The sequence below is a fragment of the Malaya genurostris genome, chromosome 2, assembly GCF_030247185.1.
Source record: "Malaya genurostris strain Urasoe2022 chromosome 2, Malgen_1.1, whole genome shotgun sequence".
Taxonomy (NCBI): domain Eukaryota; kingdom Metazoa; phylum Arthropoda; class Insecta; order Diptera; family Culicidae; genus Malaya; species Malaya genurostris.
The window spans coordinates 116,649,334-116,667,022 of NC_080571.1; the positions used below are offsets into that span (position 1 = coordinate 116,649,334).

General features: G+C 36.5%; 1 protein-coding gene across 1 annotated transcript in view; it reads right to left on the reverse strand.

Moving 5' to 3' along the window:
* LOC131428779 (uncharacterized) overlaps positions 1 to 17,689 on the reverse strand; it is a 60,788-nt gene that overhangs the window by 21,786 nt on the left and 21,313 nt on the right. Inside the window, exons 6-7 of the mRNA XM_058592824.1 lie at positions 17,020 to 17,616; positions 4,986 to 5,178 (exon numbers count right to left, since the gene is read on the reverse strand). Coding sequence (XP_058448807.1) covers positions 4,986 to 5,178; positions 17,020 to 17,616 — 790 coding nt within the window. The remainder of the gene's footprint in view (positions 1 to 4,985; positions 5,179 to 17,019; positions 17,617 to 17,689) is intronic.

The window sequence follows — 17,689 nt, forward strand, 5'->3', positions numbered from 1 at the left end:
GAGACTTATGTAAAGGAGGACTCAAAAACCCTTCCAGGTCCACAATACTTTACTGTCGTCGATGCGGACAGGTCGATTCAAGTGGAGAAATTCGGTCAAAAGGTACTGGTATGGCAAGCAATATGTTCCTGTGGTTTGAAGTCAACCATTTTTTACATTACCAGAACTATAAATGCAGAAATCTATCAAACTGAGTGTCTCCAGAAGAGATTGCTGCCTTTATATAAGAAGTACAGTACGCCTCCACTGTTTTGGCCGGATTTAGCGTCGGCTCACTACTCTGAATTGGCTTGCGGAAAAGGATATAAATTTCGTTGAGAAAAATATCAATCCTCCAAATTGCCCTCAGCTTCGACCCATCAAACGTTACTGGGCAATCGTGAAGAGTGTCTTCAAGAAAACTGGTAAGGCAGCTGGGAACATGCAAGAGTTCAGAAAAATTTGGGCTCAAGCGTCCAAAAACTGCGATGCAACACTTGTCCGGAACTTGATGGAGAGCGTTCGATCAAAAGATCGAAAACTCGTGAAGGAATAACTTAAATTTCATCCGGTTTTCATTATGCTCAAGTTTAACCTCGTACAATAAAGGATCAGTTTTTAGTTTGAATAAAATATCGTTTTTTATCATATTTTGAAAGAGAAATTTGTGGATGGTTTATTTTCGACACACTCCTTATATTAAAGATTCAATGGAATGAGTTTTGAAAAAATGATTACGAGTGAGATGAGAAAGGTACCATTACACCACTGGTGGATTAAAACAGGTTTTTGACTTCCCAAATATTTGAACGGGTTTTTCAAAGTAGGTTACTCTTAGCCGATGTTTGATACAGAAGATATTTTTATTCTATTGAAGAAAAGGTTATTGATATTGACTCTATACAGATTGCTCCAACATTACTATTTTTTGGTTTTATGGCAAAAAAAAAACTGTTTTAACCCACCTAGTGGTGTGATGATACCTTTCTCATAACAGATCGGCTGAAAAGTTCGTATCGTTTCTATGAGAGGGCGCCACTAGAATTAAATCCATTCCATTTTCAGTTAGCACCAACCTTCAAAAGAGACGTGTATAAATTTGACAGCTGTCTGGTTATTAGTTTGTGAGATATTGCATTTTGAGTGAAGCTACTTTTGTTATTGTGAAAAAATGGAAAAAAGGAATTTCGTGTGTTGATGAAACACTACTTTTTGATGAAAAAAAGTGCCGCCGATACCAAAAAACGGCTTGATGAGTGTTATCCAGACTCTGCACCGGGCGAAGCAACAATTCGTAAGTGGTTTGCAAAATTTCGTACTGGTCATATGAGCACCGAAGACGATGAACGCAGTGGACGTCCAAAAGAGGCTGTTACCGATGAAAACGTGAAAAAAATCCACAAAATTATTTTCAATGATCGTAAAGTGAAGTTGATCGAGATAGCTGACACCCTAAAGATATCAAAGGAACGTGTTGGACATATTATTCACGAATATGTGGATATGAGAAAGCTTTGTGCAAAATGGGTGCCGCGTGAGCTCACAATCGATCAAAAACAACAACGAATTGATGATTCTGAGCAGTGTTGGAGCTGTTATATCGAAATAAAACCGATTTTTTTCGTCGATATATAACAATGGACGAAACATGGCTCCATCACTTCACTCCGGAGTCCAATCGACAGTCAGCTGAGGGAACTGCACGCGATGAACCGAACTCAAAGCGTGGAAAGACTCAACAATCGGCCGGTAAGGTTATGGCGTCTGTATTTTGGGATTCGCATGGTATAATTTTCATCGACTACCTTGAAAAGGGAAAAACCATCAACAGTGACTATTATATAGCGTTATTAGAGCGTTTGAAGGACGAAATTTAAAAAAAAACGGCCTCATTTGAAGAAGAAAAAAGTTTTGTTTCGTCAAGACAATGCACCGTGTCACAAGTCGATGAAAACCATGCTGAAATTGAACGAATTGGGCTTCGAATTGCTCCCTCATCCACCGTATTCTCCAGATTTGGCCCCCAGTGACTCTTTCCTGTTCTCAGACCTCAAGAGAATGCTCGCTGGTAAAAAATTTAGAAGCAATGAAGAGGTAATCGCTGAAACTGAGGCCTATTTTGAGGCAAAGGACAAATCGTACTACAAAAATGGTATCGAAAAGTTGGAAGATCGCTATAATCGCTGTATCGCCTCTGATGGCAATTATGTTGAATAATAAGAACGAATATTGGCAAAAAAGTGTGTGTTTCTATTAAACGATACGAACTTTTCAGCCGAACTGTTATCATTCATACTATCATATATAATACTGTGATATTCTTCGAAATGATTTTCTTCGAATCTTGAAAGAAAACCCGGAATCGGTTTGTTTGGCCGTCAGGAATTACGTATCGATCACAAGGACCTTTCATTTGAACCTAAGTTTGTGAAAATCGGTCGCGCCATCCATGAGAAAAGTTAGATCACAAATTTTCATTTTTTTGCTTATTTAACCCTCTAACTCCGGAACCGGATATCTGATCCAAATAATATTCTGGAATTTTGAATGGGACCACAAGACCTTTCATTTGAATCTAAGTTTGTGGAAATCGGTTCAGCCATTTGTTCAGTTAGTGCAAAAAAAAACGTTACATACACACATACGCACATACACACACAGACATTTTGCGTACTCGACGAACTGAGTCGAATGGTATATAACAGTCGGTTTTCACAGTGATTGCATAATCTTTTTATATGAGAAAGGCAAAAAGTTACATGGATTTATGCCGAGAAACTTAATTTTTAAATATTTATTATTATTAAGAAATTTCAGAACCGTGCAAACTCGTGTACAAGTTTTGAAAATCTCTTTATTTTGAAAATTAATTATCTTTTATTCAAGATACACAAATCAGATGAGCAATAGGAAACAGAATATGACTTTTTCGAAGAGTGGTTCTAATGACGAATTCATCTTTCTCGAATTAATTTTTCGTTGAGTAAAACTAAACCGATGATGATATTACGCCAAAAAAAAATGGCGGACTGAGTTGGCTGAATTTCGAAGCATTTTTTTGAATAAAGTAAATTATGGGACTACGTGAACTTCGTACAAACAACCTTCTCCCCACCACGTCCGCACAGAGCAACGTTGACTTGTATAAAACCCCTCCATCATCTCAGAGAGTCTACGGGGTTTATAAGTAACTCCCTATTAGAAGCTTGAGGGATTTTTAATCGCCATCTGTCGCCGGGGACAAGCGTTTTTCGGGAGGTTTATTTTTTTCAATTGGGATTACTCTTTTGTCTGAAAGTTGTTTTAACAATGTAAAGTGACGTCTCTACTGAGGATTGTTTGGCAAATCATCATGAATAGGTTAACTCCAGAAAAACGCTTCCAAATCGTGGAAATATATTTTTAAAATCAATGTTCAATTAAAACCGTTTATAGAACACTTCGTCAATTTCACGGTGCACACAATCGTCCGTTGTAGACCACCATAAAGAACGTAATTACCTAATTTCAGTCTACATTCACTCTTTTGGGTGCCAAGCCATCGACAATGTACTGTTTGATGCGGTCTAAGGACTGGTGGAATTATCAGTCCTTTTTTTTAATGATGAAGGTTGATGCGTTACCGTGAATGGAAATCGATACAGAACCATGATCAATGAATTTTTGTTACCAAATCCTCAAGATATGTAGACGAAATGTGGTCTCAACAGGATGGTGCCACTTGCCATACTGCGACTGAAACAATCACCTTCTTGAAAGAACATTTCAACGACAACATTATTTCGACAAATAGACCGGCGAATTGGACTACGCGTTCGTGTGATTTGAAGCCATTCGATGATTTTTTGTGGGGATACGTGAAGTCATTGGTTCATGAGGATAAACCATATTTAAATGTTAAATGGCAAGAAATAGTAAATAATATATAAATGACCATTTCATAGTTTGGCATGTATTTTATTCAAATTTCAAACCAGCAAGCTCTTGAAAAGTACCAACTTTTGATAATTTCATAACATTTCATTCACTTTAATCAGAACTTAATCGAAGGTGCGTTTCAAAGTAAAATTTCGAAGTCAAAAAAAATTTACCACTACAGTTTGACGTTTCCTCGTAGAATTTGTATTCCGCATCGAATTTTCAATTTTCCAGTATCATGATTCTCGTTTATTTTCGATAGGAAAGCTGTTGCGATTCTACTATTTTAAACTTTTTAATTAGAGTCTTAGTTGGAACAAATTTCTCTAAAACAAGTATTTTCAACGTTAAGAGGAAATCAGTTATACTGGTATGATTATTGTAATGAAACAATAACTGATTTTTACTGGTTCTAACTTATCTTCAATAAATATAGTAAAACAACCGCTAAATAAACAAATTGATAAGGATAGATATGAAGATATCTTCAATTTTCATACAATGAATATAAACTGGACATTGAAAGAACGAACAAGAATGTATTGATAAAATCACCTCCTGCAGTCGAATTTGTTTTGAAATATTTGACTTCTCTTGATGTATTTTTGTTGCAATCGCCATCTTGGAAATTATAATTCCGCATTAAATCTCAGTTGCTATGATTACTCAATTAAATTGAACGTGTGAATAATTAAATAAAGGTTGTGATATCTCTTTACCGGACAGATGAAAGATAATGAATCGAAGAAACACCTACTGTGTCACGAAGATCTCAATTTGACACCCATTGTAATCACACATAACTTTTCTATAACTGAATATTTTACATGTGTGATGAAATATATTTGAACACACTACAATTTTATCAGTGTTCAGTGATTTTTAGGGATTCATAATGTGTTTACTTTGGATCAATGCACTTAGGTTTGCATTTCACGATTCATCTTCGATTTACCTATGCCTAACTGCTCGAATTGAATTCCTACTGTTACTTAGAGGTTCAATATAGACAATTAAACAAATTGCTTAGGTGATGGGTTAAAGACGAAACGTGAATGAAAAGTAACACTTTAACGATCGTAACTTACTTGTAAATTTTCTCCAAATCATAGTACGCATGCCGTTTTTGTGTTAGCATACTCGGAACATTTCCAAACAGAACTTTTGGCTTAGGTCCTTTGATGCCTAACTTTTTCCATCGGTTGAATTCCCAAACAAGAAACAAATACACCGCTCCCACGAGTCCAATCAGGCAGCCTGCCAAAGTGCACAACATATTTTCTTAATTCAATTTAGTTGCCGAAGCTTACCGGTCAACTAGTGAAACCGAACTGATGATAGCGGACTGTCGCTTCCAGTCAAAACGCAAAACTAAATCACAGTCAATTGCATCACTCGATCAGGGTCAATGTGAGGATGCTACTTGATAAACATATTTATTACAGTCCGCAATCATTTTTCGCGTTTTACGAAGCCGTACGAATGCACAATCACGGCAAGTGATATGTTTCTTAGATGATAATTTATTTGGAGGAATTGATATACCTTCATTGTTATATACATTGTTCCACAGTAGAAAACGTTTTACTGTAGCATCCTTTTTTGTTGGGTTTCATTTTGCAATTGGAATGCCATTTGACCCTACTCTCCCCGGTGAATTTTTGAGAAGCAATGGAGAGATGAATGAATTTTTGGGAATTAAGGTTTGAGAAAGACAACAAGATAAAGCTTTTTTGAATAATTTCAAGATTACAACATTCATTCCAAAACATGACATGATATACTGTCTAAATTTTTACAGAATTGTCCTTAATCCTTTTATTCAGAGGTTCCCTATCGATTAATTCAGAATATGCTTTGTAATGTTTGTAACCATTTTCTTACCGTGATATGAAGAAAATTGTAGATTGTACGGCTTGTGATCTACACGATATCACATTATTCAATGAATCGATTTATTCCACAAATAAGAATAGGGTTCCCAACCGGTATAATGCGTAAGTGAAGGATTGTGCAAACATTTTTTTGCACAAAAAATGTGGTGTCTCCACGAATGAGACGACTTTAGGTTCAATTACCTTTTCAACGAATAAGTTTTATGATTACATTGGTATTCAGTGGTATTGATAGCACAGAAAATAGACATTCAAACCAGAGCAATCTTCACGGAAAGCGTTTTAGCACGTAGAAAATATTACAGTATAGTAACATTCAGGCCCGTACCCAGGATTTCATTTCGGCAGGGGTCCAAAGATTAAAAAATAATGTTACTGAAGAGTGCCTAATTCCATTAAAATAATGTTACTGAAGAGTGTACCTAATTCTCAGTGTACCTTTTACGGCTGTTTTTAACATACACTTTAAACTTTTCCACTGGAACTAATATTGGATTTTACTATCTGTAAACTGTTTACTGTCTTGTTATTTCTGTAACACATGTCTGAGACATTCTAAATAATTATATGTTTTAGATTTCGGGGGGGTTGGGGGCAAGGGGTCCTGGCCTCTCCCGAAATCTAAAACATATAATTATTTAGAATGTCTCAGACATGTGTTACAGAAATAACAAAAGGGGGGTTTGGGTACATGACTGGTAACATTAGCTAAACCGCTCGCAGCGTCTCTTCACGATAATTGTTACTTAATAATCGCTTTTCAAAAAGCCAGTTTATGATTTATTCTCTTTTCACACATTAAGCGCTAGAGTTGTACCACAGAGAACAGACAATCAAGTAGAGATATCAATTGAGCTTGCATGCAACGGTAATTCATGCGCGCAAAGATGTACGCAACGGTGATCTTTACCGAATTTTATATAGATAAAAAAACTTTGTATGAGTTTGAATGTCTGTTTTCTGTGGATGTACCATTGAGAACAGACATTCAAGTAGAGATTTGCATTTGTATACGAAATTTAATGGCTATTTTATAAAGCAGTTCTCCTGTAGAGGCGCTCTTGCGTTCGAGCTTTCATACAATGGTAGTTCATGCGTACAAAGTCGTACGCAGCAGTGATTTTTAGCGGATTTTCACTTGTATGCTTTACACAGCTTTTTGCCTTTCTCATATAGAAAGGTTATGCAATCACTGTGAAGACCGATTTTTGAACCGAGGCTCGGAGGGCCGAGTGTCATATACCATTCGACTCAGTTCGTCGAGTACGCAAAATGTGTGTGTGTGTGTGCGTGCGTATGTGTGTATGTAACGTTTTTTTGCACTTACTTTTCTCGGAGATGGCTGAACCGATTTTTACAAATTCAGATTCACACGGTCACAGTATTATATATAATAGTATGATTGATATGATAAAGGCATCATAACATCAGTCGGTGTTGAACAGTCATTCGCACCGCACGCATATAGCTCTTGGCTCCTGGAAATTTCTTCTGGCTACCTAGAGTTTCATTGATTCAAGGCTTCAGTCTTTTTCAAGGCTACCTGAATCACTTTTTAAAGACTAATTAGTCAGCCTTTCTCAAGGCTATACAAAGAGTGATATTAGAGTGACTGTGACTAAGAAATTAATCAGCCTTTTTTAAGGCTATCTATTCAAAGAACTATTATTCAAAATTCAAAATTTCATTCATTTCAAAAATGCCTGCGTCCAACCGGAAAGGCAATAAGCCTAAGGCTAAAAATAATTCAATACGGAATAAATCTAAATCCGTTATTCAACATTTTTCTAATAACATTCACGATCTTATAGAATCTGAATGTAAAAATAAAAGACAACGGACGGATTTCCCTTCCGTTGACACTATGCCGTCTAACAATATTTACGAGATTCTTCCTGAATCCGATTGTAGCGCCATAGAAGAAAATTCTTCAAAAATTCCCAAAATGGACGCTTGTCGTTCTGGGAAAAAACAACAATCTATGCCACCAGTGACGGTGATCATTTCCGACTTCAAAGCATTCCGTACTGAGCTTTCTACTTTTCTCCCGGAAGTAAAAGTCTCATTTCAAATCGGACGAAGAGGAGAAAGTCGAGTCTTGGTTGATGGATTGGTCTTATTCGATATTTGTCCGACAAACTTCATAAATTTTATTCATATGATATTAAATCAGACAGACCCTTCAAGGCTGTCTTGAAAGGCTTATCAAATGATCAAAGTATTGATGAAATTAAAAGTGAACTAAAAGAATTTCTTGGTTTTGCCCCTTCCCAAGTAATACTTATGAAAAAAAAGAACGAATGGTACTTCTAAACCACGCTCTGGAATTTCCCATGAACTTTACCTAATACACTTCAATCGAAGTGATGTAAACAATTTGAAAACTTTAGAAAAAGTACGTTTCATTTCCCACATTAAAATTCATTGGGAACATTATAAACGGCATAATCGTGTTGCAAACTTAACGCAATGTCGTCGTTGCCAAGGCTTCGGTCATGGAACCAAAAATTGTCATATGGATATACGGTGTTTGAATTGTGGTAAATCGCATTCGAAAGACGTTTGTCCAATGAATGAAACCACTGATAAATTTTCATGTTCAAATTGCGATGGAAATCATAAATCCAATCATTAGAAATGTCCTGTCAGGGAAAAAATTTTAAATGCTCGTTCGCTTAGACAACAAGTCAAATCAACGACCTTAAATTTACAGAACATACCTGAAAATCAAAAAACCGTTGCAAATGCCACGCCTAATTCTTCTAAGGCACTTATTTCTTCTAATTTAAAACAAAAAACAGGTACGCCTGCCAATTCGTCTTCTAACGAAAACAATTTATTGACAGGTAGATCGACCTCGTCATCATCTTCTTCCAATGTCAGTTATGCTGGTATATTAGGTAGAAATCTACCACCCATTTCTTCTAATGTAAATAATCAAAACACAGGATCGCCTTGCAGTTCATCTTCTAACGAAAACAATTTATTAATAGGTAGACCGGCTAAACCATCTTCTTCTAATGACAGTCTACCTACAAATATTCCTTCAATGTCATTCGCTTCTTTAAATGAAGTCGATTTAGGCGATATAACTGAAAATAAAATGATCTACCTACAAGATCAACTTTTTCAAATGATCATCCAAATGAACTCGACTTCGTCACTTTTTGAAGCATTTCAAATCGGATGGAAATTTGCAAATAACATTATAATGAATTTAAAATTTAACAGTGATGTTAAATAATTATTTGAATATTTTAAATTGGAATACTCGATCTTTGAAATCGAGTGAAGATGAATTTTATAATTTTCTCGAAGTTCACAAAATCCATATTGCCATTGTGACAGAAACTTTTCTTAAACCAAATGTCAAATTGAAAAGTAATCCACATAATGTGGTTTATCGATTTGACAGGTTTACTGGAATGGGTGGTGGAGTTGCCATTTTTGTCCAACGGCAAAAATAACATCGAATTTTACCTTCTTTCAATACTAAAGTTATTGAAAGCTTGGGAATCGAAGTTGAATCCATTCATGGAATTTATTTCATCGCTGGAGCATATTTGCCATTCCAATGCACCGGCGAACAATTAAATTTCTTTAAAGGCGATTTGCAAAAACTTACAAGATATCGATCGAAATTTTTCGTAATAGGGGACTTAAATGCTAAGCATGTCCAGTGGAATTGTAGGCAAAATAACAGTAATGGTAAAATACTTCATAATCAACTCTCAGCTGGTTACTTCACAGTTCTTCATCCCAGTAATCCGACTTGTTTCTCTTCCGTGAAAAACCCGTCTACAATTGATCTGGTTCTAACGGATCAAAGTCACATTTGTAGTGAACCGATTACACATGCTGACTTTGACTCAGATCATCTTCCTGTAACATTCAGACTTTCCAACGAAGCTATAATTAATCTTATTAGTTCTATATTCAACTATCATAGAGCTAATTGGTTGGATTACAGATCTCACATTGAAAATCATGTGGATCATGAAACTGTTTTAGAAAATTCTGCGGACATCGACACAGCAATTGATAATTTGAATCATTACATTATCGAAGCTAGAAATCTTTCAGTTCCCAAAGCTCAAACTAAATTAAATTCTCCTATCATCGATGACAATCTTCAACTGCTCATTCGGTTGAAGAATGTTCGTCGACGACAATATCAACGTTCTCGTGATCCTGCTATGAAAAACATAGTTAAGGATTTACAAAAGGAAATTAAACATAGATTTACTCTTTTGCGAAATGAAAATTTCGCTAAAGAAGTTGAACAAATTAAACCATATTCTAAACCTTTCTGGAAACTTTCTAAGTCATTTAGGGGTAAACCTAAGTTTGTGCTTAGGGCACATAACCGTTTTTACTTTTCTTTACGTTTCATCTTAGACTCGTCAGTGCAGAGCAGTTCAAATTGAACTGCTTAATGCAAACTTAAACAGTTCAACTTGAACCGCTAAGCAGACGTAAAGTTAATGCTACTTGCAAAACACTTATTAATTGGCACCGAAAAGTAAAAACGGTTCAAGTTGAACTGTTTAAGTTTGCATTAAGCAGTTCAATTTGAACTGCTCTGCACTGACGAGTCTAAGACGAAACGTAAAGAAAACTTTCTAAGGTTCTTAAGAAACCTCAGAAACCAATTCCTGCTCTCAAGAAAGGAAATCAAATACTTCTTACAAATGGCGAAAAAGCTCAAAAACTTGCTCAGCAGTTCGAGAGTGTACACAATTTTAATTTGAACGTTGTGAGTCCTATTGAAAATGAAGTCTCACTGAAATATGAGCATATTTCAACCCAAGTGTTATCACACGATGACATTATTGAGACGAATTTTGACGAAATTAAATCAATTATTAGGAAACTCAAAAACATGAAGGCTCCTGGTAATGATGGAATTTTTAATATTCTTATTAAAAATCTTTCCAATGTTGCCTTGAGACTCCTGGTTAAAATTTTCAACAAGTGTTTTTCATTAGCTTACTTCCCAAAAAGATGGAAAAACGCTGAAGTAATTCCTATCCTGAAACCTGATAAAAATCCAGCAGAAACATCAAGTTATCGACCAATTAGCTTACTTTCTTCTATCAGTAAACTTTTTGAAAAAATTATCTTGTTGAGAATGATGTCTCATATAAATGAGAATTCAATTTTTTTACCAGAACAGTTTGGATTTCGTCATGAACATTCAACTACTCATCAACTTGTCAGAGTAACGAACATGATAAAAGCAAATAAATCTTCTGGGTTATCCACTGGAGTTGCTCTTCTAGACATAGAAAAAGCATTCGACAGTGTTTGGCACAATGGTTTAATAGCAAAGATGTCTGATTTCCAGTTTCCTATTTATTTGATCAAAATGATTCAAAATTATTTAACTGATCGTACTCTTCAGGTTAGCTATCAGACTTGTAAATCTGAATTGCTACCCGTACGAGCCGGTGTTCCGCAGGGTTCGAGCGTAGCTCCAATCTTGTATAATATTTTCACTTCTGATCTTCCAAATCTACCCGTTGGTTGTCATTTTCCCTACACAAAAATCTCAGAATTGCGGAAGCAAATAATGTCCTCATGGTAATAACCAAATCATATTTATAATAGGGCTGAAAAGTCACCACTTGTGGCTGAACACCCAATTTAAATCTTAATAATTTAATTTTAACTCATATTCCAATAAATAGTTATTTAATAAAAAAAGGCATCATTACACCACTAGGTGGATTAAAACAGGTTTTTCAGAAAGTAACTAAATGAATTACTGTTGATACTTTTGGTTTTGAGAATGTTGTCGAATATGCGACGTTAGCATTGAGTCACGCTTTTCTAAACTAATCGAAACAATCTTTTGTGAAATTTGTGTTAAAAATCAGCACAAATTTGCGTCAGAAATTATCCAAACGAAAAAAAAAACGTTTTAATAAGACTGTTTGACTGACAAGAGAAAGGTATTTTCACACCACTAGGTGGATTAAGAAGAGGTTTTCGGGTATGAATATAAATTAGACAGTGGATTTCAATAATACCCATGCTATTTAACATTGCATTATTTGTTCAAAACTGAATTCAATATTTTTTGTGTGTATAATTGTTTTCTGTTTATTATCGCTCCCATTCATTATTCAATCATGGCTAATGAGTGGTGCTTATCTTTCTTCCAAATATGAAAGAGCATCAACACCTCTATCAGTTATCTCTGTATTCTGCTACTTGTGATTAGAGTTGGCGCGGAAATATAACCATGCCGATTCTATTGTTTTTTTATACCGTTAAGGTCAATGAATAATTAGTTAAGCTAATTTCGTGACGATTTCGCCTCTTTCAGGTATCGAAAACTGATACTTGAAAGCAAAATGGTTGTAAAATTCACGACGAATTTCCAGATTACTAATTTTCATACTGCCAATTTCTGACTGTTTCAAGTAGAATATGATTGGTTCAACTTATACTCCTGTCGGTTTTCTGGTAACAAATTGGATGAATAAAATTGTTTCAGAATGTTGTCAGTTGGCTGACTAGGAAGACAGCAAATTGCAAAATAAAAATCTTCTCCATTGTACAACGTTAAAAATTTTAAAAGGTCTGTAAACGCTACTCAAGTGATATACTAGCCTTTTTTAGCAAGTTCCATAGGAATGAATCATAAGAAAAGTTTTTATTGTGCACACTAAATATTTCTCCGATACAAAATAAAATTTGAATGCTACGAATAGCGTTTTTTTCGGACAGTATAAGTCAATGCAAATGAAAATGTTCAGCACTGCATGACTAGGGGAGATCGGGGCTCGTGCAGACAGCTGGATTGACTTTATAAATGCCTTTTCATGTGACTGACATGATGACAGTTTCTGAAATTTTGGATATTAGGTTGGTCACTTCTTCGTGACTTTTTACGGAAACTGATGCATGTTTTTCCCAACCATATGTTGAGAATTGTAGCTGAAGAGTTAAGCTACACAACTGTATAGAAAGTTTGAATAAAAACCTAGTTTTAATGGATACTTTTTTCAATTTCCTTAAAGTGTCCGGCTTGGCCCCGGTGTCCCCTACTGCTAAAGTGAAATATTAATATTTTCTTGTCTTTCAATGTAAATCCATCTTCCATTTATAAAATTTTCGTCGATTTTTTCCCTTATTCTCATATTTCCATCTACAGATACAAAAATCTGTTCTTTCTCTTTATTCAAGTGCTTCATGGAGTCTCTTTAATTCCAAACAAACTTTGACCGTGTTACAACGCTCGTGAAAATTATGAAAAATACCTAAAATAGATGATAATTGGTCGTTATGACTTGAGGCTATTTGAAAGTGATACATGTTCATATTTTTGGGTTGAAATAAAATCTTTTGCCGAAAACATACTTAAACCATCTACTAGAGAAATTACATCTCTTTCTTATAAATACGCGTATAAATGTTTTTTTCTAATGCCCATTCGATTTTAATTGGATTTTGAAGATTTTTATAATCAATCTCATAAGTTTTGAATACGACTTATTTTACTATGGAGCGCCTTTTCAAAATTTACCCTGTGAGAGAGTGATAAGCTTTTGATTGTGAATATCTCTTGTTGTATCTAACGTATCAGCATAATTTTTGCTACATGCCTTCGCAAATATGATCATCAATTTAATCGAACAAAATATTTTTTTCTGAAATGTTTGGAATCAACGAGTATCAAGGAGAAAAACCGAATGCTCGAAGCTCAGTTCTCTGTTGAGGGATTTATATAATCTAACTAGTAATAAAATCAAAATTTGTCCACTTAAAAATGTATTGAAACAATCTGATTTAAAGTGATTGTCTGAATTGACCCATGTCAGTAAGAAAATAAAATATCTCCTACTGTATAACTGTATCGGTATAAAATCGGTTGTCGATGCAAGGCATACGGAAAAGCAACATCGAAGACCTTACGCTTTTGGAATGAAGCAAGCGCCGAACAGCAGAATTGTGTCGAAGAGCAGTTGCAACCGGGCACACAGCAAAACCACACCAAAAGCCTGCCAGTGGAAGTCAGTCAACATGGGAGCGCTGTTCAGTTAAACTTATAAAACCAATACACTGAGGAAGGATGTAAATAACATTCCGAAATACGTGTCTGTACTATAACGTTTGATACACTTTTGTGAAAATAGTGACAGTGAAAATAGTGACTTTGTGAGAGTGTAATGACGTGACATAGTAGAATCAAACGGTACAATAACAGTACTATTAGTGCTCAGTTAAGTTGTCCGGCATTGAAGTCGGAATTCATTGTGAGTTCCAAATACGTCTACTGATCCCCCTTGTAATCGATTGTTCTATCTTATTTGAAATCCAATCCAAAATCCAAATCCAAAATCACAATGAATTTCGAGCCATTTCAGTTCTGCCCAATCATCAAATAGAATTATTTGAAATTTCTCCATTTCTTACCAGAAGCATCGGATTCTTCAAAATGAAAGCTCAAAAAAGTCACTAACGCATTCAACATTGACAAGCAACGCTCACACGCAATGCGTAAATGAAAGTGTTGATGTGGAACACATCTTTATACTAGTATAGGTGTCATTTCGAATCAACGATAAAATCTTTAAACCTGCCTTCACACTGAGCCGGGACAGGGATGCCATGTATTAAAAATAAAAATTTGTATATTTCGAAAATTAAGACTGACGAAACCTGGCGTCATATAAAGAGGTTGAATTTAATTTCATATAAGTAACACTATAATTGAACCCAGAAGTAATATCTTCATTGACGCATTAGACGAAAATTGCGTTCTTAGAATTTTAATGTATGAGGTGCTGATGAATTCTGGCATCCACCACTTGATCATTTGTTTATTTGTTAAAATAATCCATCTGACAATTAAAAGTCTTAATGAATAACACGAAGTACAACGAACAAACTTATAACAAGGATACACTTAATAATTTCTGTGAGAACTTGTGCGTCGGCTCACCAAATTCAAAGAGATGCTCAACTTTGGAAAATGCACGTATGCATGCTGTCATTGGTTCATGTTGTCCGAAAGTAGTACGATGAAATCTTGGTTGAAGTAGACTCGTCGAGCGTAGAGATCGCTGAGAAGCACGGAAGTCAAGAAGAGATAACAATTTTGGTGAATCAATATCGCCATTGATTACTTTAGCCACAAGTAACGCTTGCTGCATCTTTCTTCGTCGCTCTAACGACTCCAGGCCAATCAGACGACAGCGGTCAGGGTACGGTGGTAAATCCAGAGGGTTTTGCCATGGGAGGTGCCGCAGAGCCAACCGGACGAATCTCTTCTGTACACGTTCTATTCGTAAGTTCCAAACGAGTTGGTACGGGCTCCAAACCAAACACGCATTTTCGAGTAATGGACGCACCAACGAACAGTATAGCGCTTTTAGACAGTACGGGTCTTTGAAGTCTCGGCTAATTTTCGCTATGAAGCCGAGTTGTCGTGTTGCTTTGGAAATCAAAGTTGATCGGTGTTGGTTAAAGGTAAGCTTAGCATCCAGCAAAACGCCGAGGTCATTGACAACGTCGACTCTTCCAAGAGTTTGTCCATCGATTTGATAGTCGAATATTATGGGGTTGGTTTTGCGATGGAATGTTATAACTTGACATTTCACGGTACTGATAATTAAAAAATTTCTTCTACACCAGCCAACGAAAATATTTAAAAGTTCCTGGAGACGAACACAGTCCTCAATAGACCGAACTGCCAGATACAGCTTCAGGTCATCAGCGTAAACCAGTCTGCATCCAACGCCAAGTAGTAAAGTAGCGTCGTTAAAGAACAGCACAAACAATAGTGGACCTAGGTTACTACCCTGAGGAACACCAGATTTATTCGTGAAAGGAGAAGAAATACACGAGCCTAACTGCACACGTAGCACTCTGTCGCATAAATAAGAGCTCAGCCATTTAACAAACATTCTCGAAGCGCCTAGTCGGGATAATTTAGTTACAAGTATTTCATGATCTATTCGATCAAACGCTGCTTTCAGATCAGTATAAATTGCATCAATTTGAGATTTTTCTTCCATCCGAGTGATACAGGTAGATGTAAAATCCAACAGGTTCGTGTTCACCGATCGTCCAGGCATAAAACCATGCTGATCAGTAGAGATGTACGTTTTAGTTTTGGAAAGTAAGACAGTGCTAACTACCAATTCAAAAAGCTTCGACGCTGCTGACAAACTGGTTATACCACGGTAACTTCGTACATTTAGGCGATCGCCACTTTTGAATACTGGGAAGATATAAGACTGTTTCCAGATTGTCGGAAATACGCCTTGCTCGAACGACTTATTGAATATCACACACAAAGGATCAGTCAAGACGTGGACGCATCGACTATAAACTACTGCTGGAATACCATCAGGTCCAGTAGAGTATGATTTTTTTAACCTTTTAGCAGCGGTGACGATCATATCCGGAGTGATTTCAAATGTGCTTAAATCCACTAGACTAACAGGAACGTCCATTGCGGCGGTTTCAGCCTGCGTGGCAGAGGCGGTACTGTTAGCAAAAACAGATGCGAAGAAACTTGCAAACAGTTCACAAGAATCAAATGTACAAGTGGATTCTACCTCATCAAAACGAACGTTTGGAGGAATTGACGAGCATTTTCGTTTCGAGTTGACGAAGCTCCAGAATTTTTTAGGGTTCCGTCGTAAGTCATTCTGTACTCGCATAACATAAGCTTTGTACAATCCGGTATTCAGTAAACGATATTCATCACTAGACTTTTTGAAGTTTTTCTTAGTTTCAGTAGAACGCCAACGACGGTGTTTACGCTGCCATGAATTCCGTTCACGTTTCAGAGCTCGAAGACGAGAATTTGCCCACGGAGGAGAAATCGCACACTTTACAAAAGGCAAATTTAAGTTTAGCCACTCCAACAAAAGATCTCGAAACTGCACAGCCATATCATCCACATGATCGAGCTCCTTGAGAGGTTCCCAATTTATGTTTCGAAGAAACTCAATCAAAGCATCAAAATTAATTCTCCTGTAGTTTAATGCTCTCGGTTTATTCAAAGGAGCAGCACGACTAATATCTTCATCACAGTTAATTGAAAACGATATTGTCAAGGGAGGGTGATGAAGGTCAACGGGTAGCAGTGGAGCAGTACAATTATTTATATTCAATTGCTGCTCGGAAGGGCCAAAAACCAGATCGAGAATACGTCCGTTGTGATTATTTTGTTTGTTTGCTTGGGAAAGGTTCAAATAGTCCATACCGTCGATCAAAGCGGTGCTAGCAGCGGTGAGCTGAGAGAAACCCGAATTTATATTTCCATCGATTCCATCCGTCCACACAATGCGTGGTTGATTGAAATCACCACACACCAAGACAATATCATTAGGTGATGATTTACTGATTATCTCCGATACAGAACAAATGTGCGCATCAATAATACCAACGTCTTGACTTTTATCGGGAGGAATGTACACAGCACAGATCTGCAGTTTCCTGCCTCGCACGGTGGCACTAGCACACACTTGTTCTAGATAACGACCATTCACAGTTTCGATTAATGAGCACGAGTGCGCTTGTGAAACGGCGATCAAAACACCGCCAAAACTCCTTTTGTTACTATTTCCTGGACTCCTATCACAACGGAACACGTTAAATGAGTTTCCAAACAGTTGTAACGAGTTTATTCGGTCGTCAAGTCCAGTCTCCGTCAGAATGATGACGTCGTAACAGCAGTCATGCGTAGCCAGGAAAATATCATCAACCTTTGTCCTTAAACCTCGTACGTTTTGGTAATAGATCCAGATTTGATTATCGTTATCGCCATGCTGAAACGCGTTGTCATCAAGTGCTGGAATATCTGGATTTAAACAAAAATACTCGCCTCTGGTGGAAACCCTAGGGTTTCCACCGTCCGCAGTGCATCGCAATGG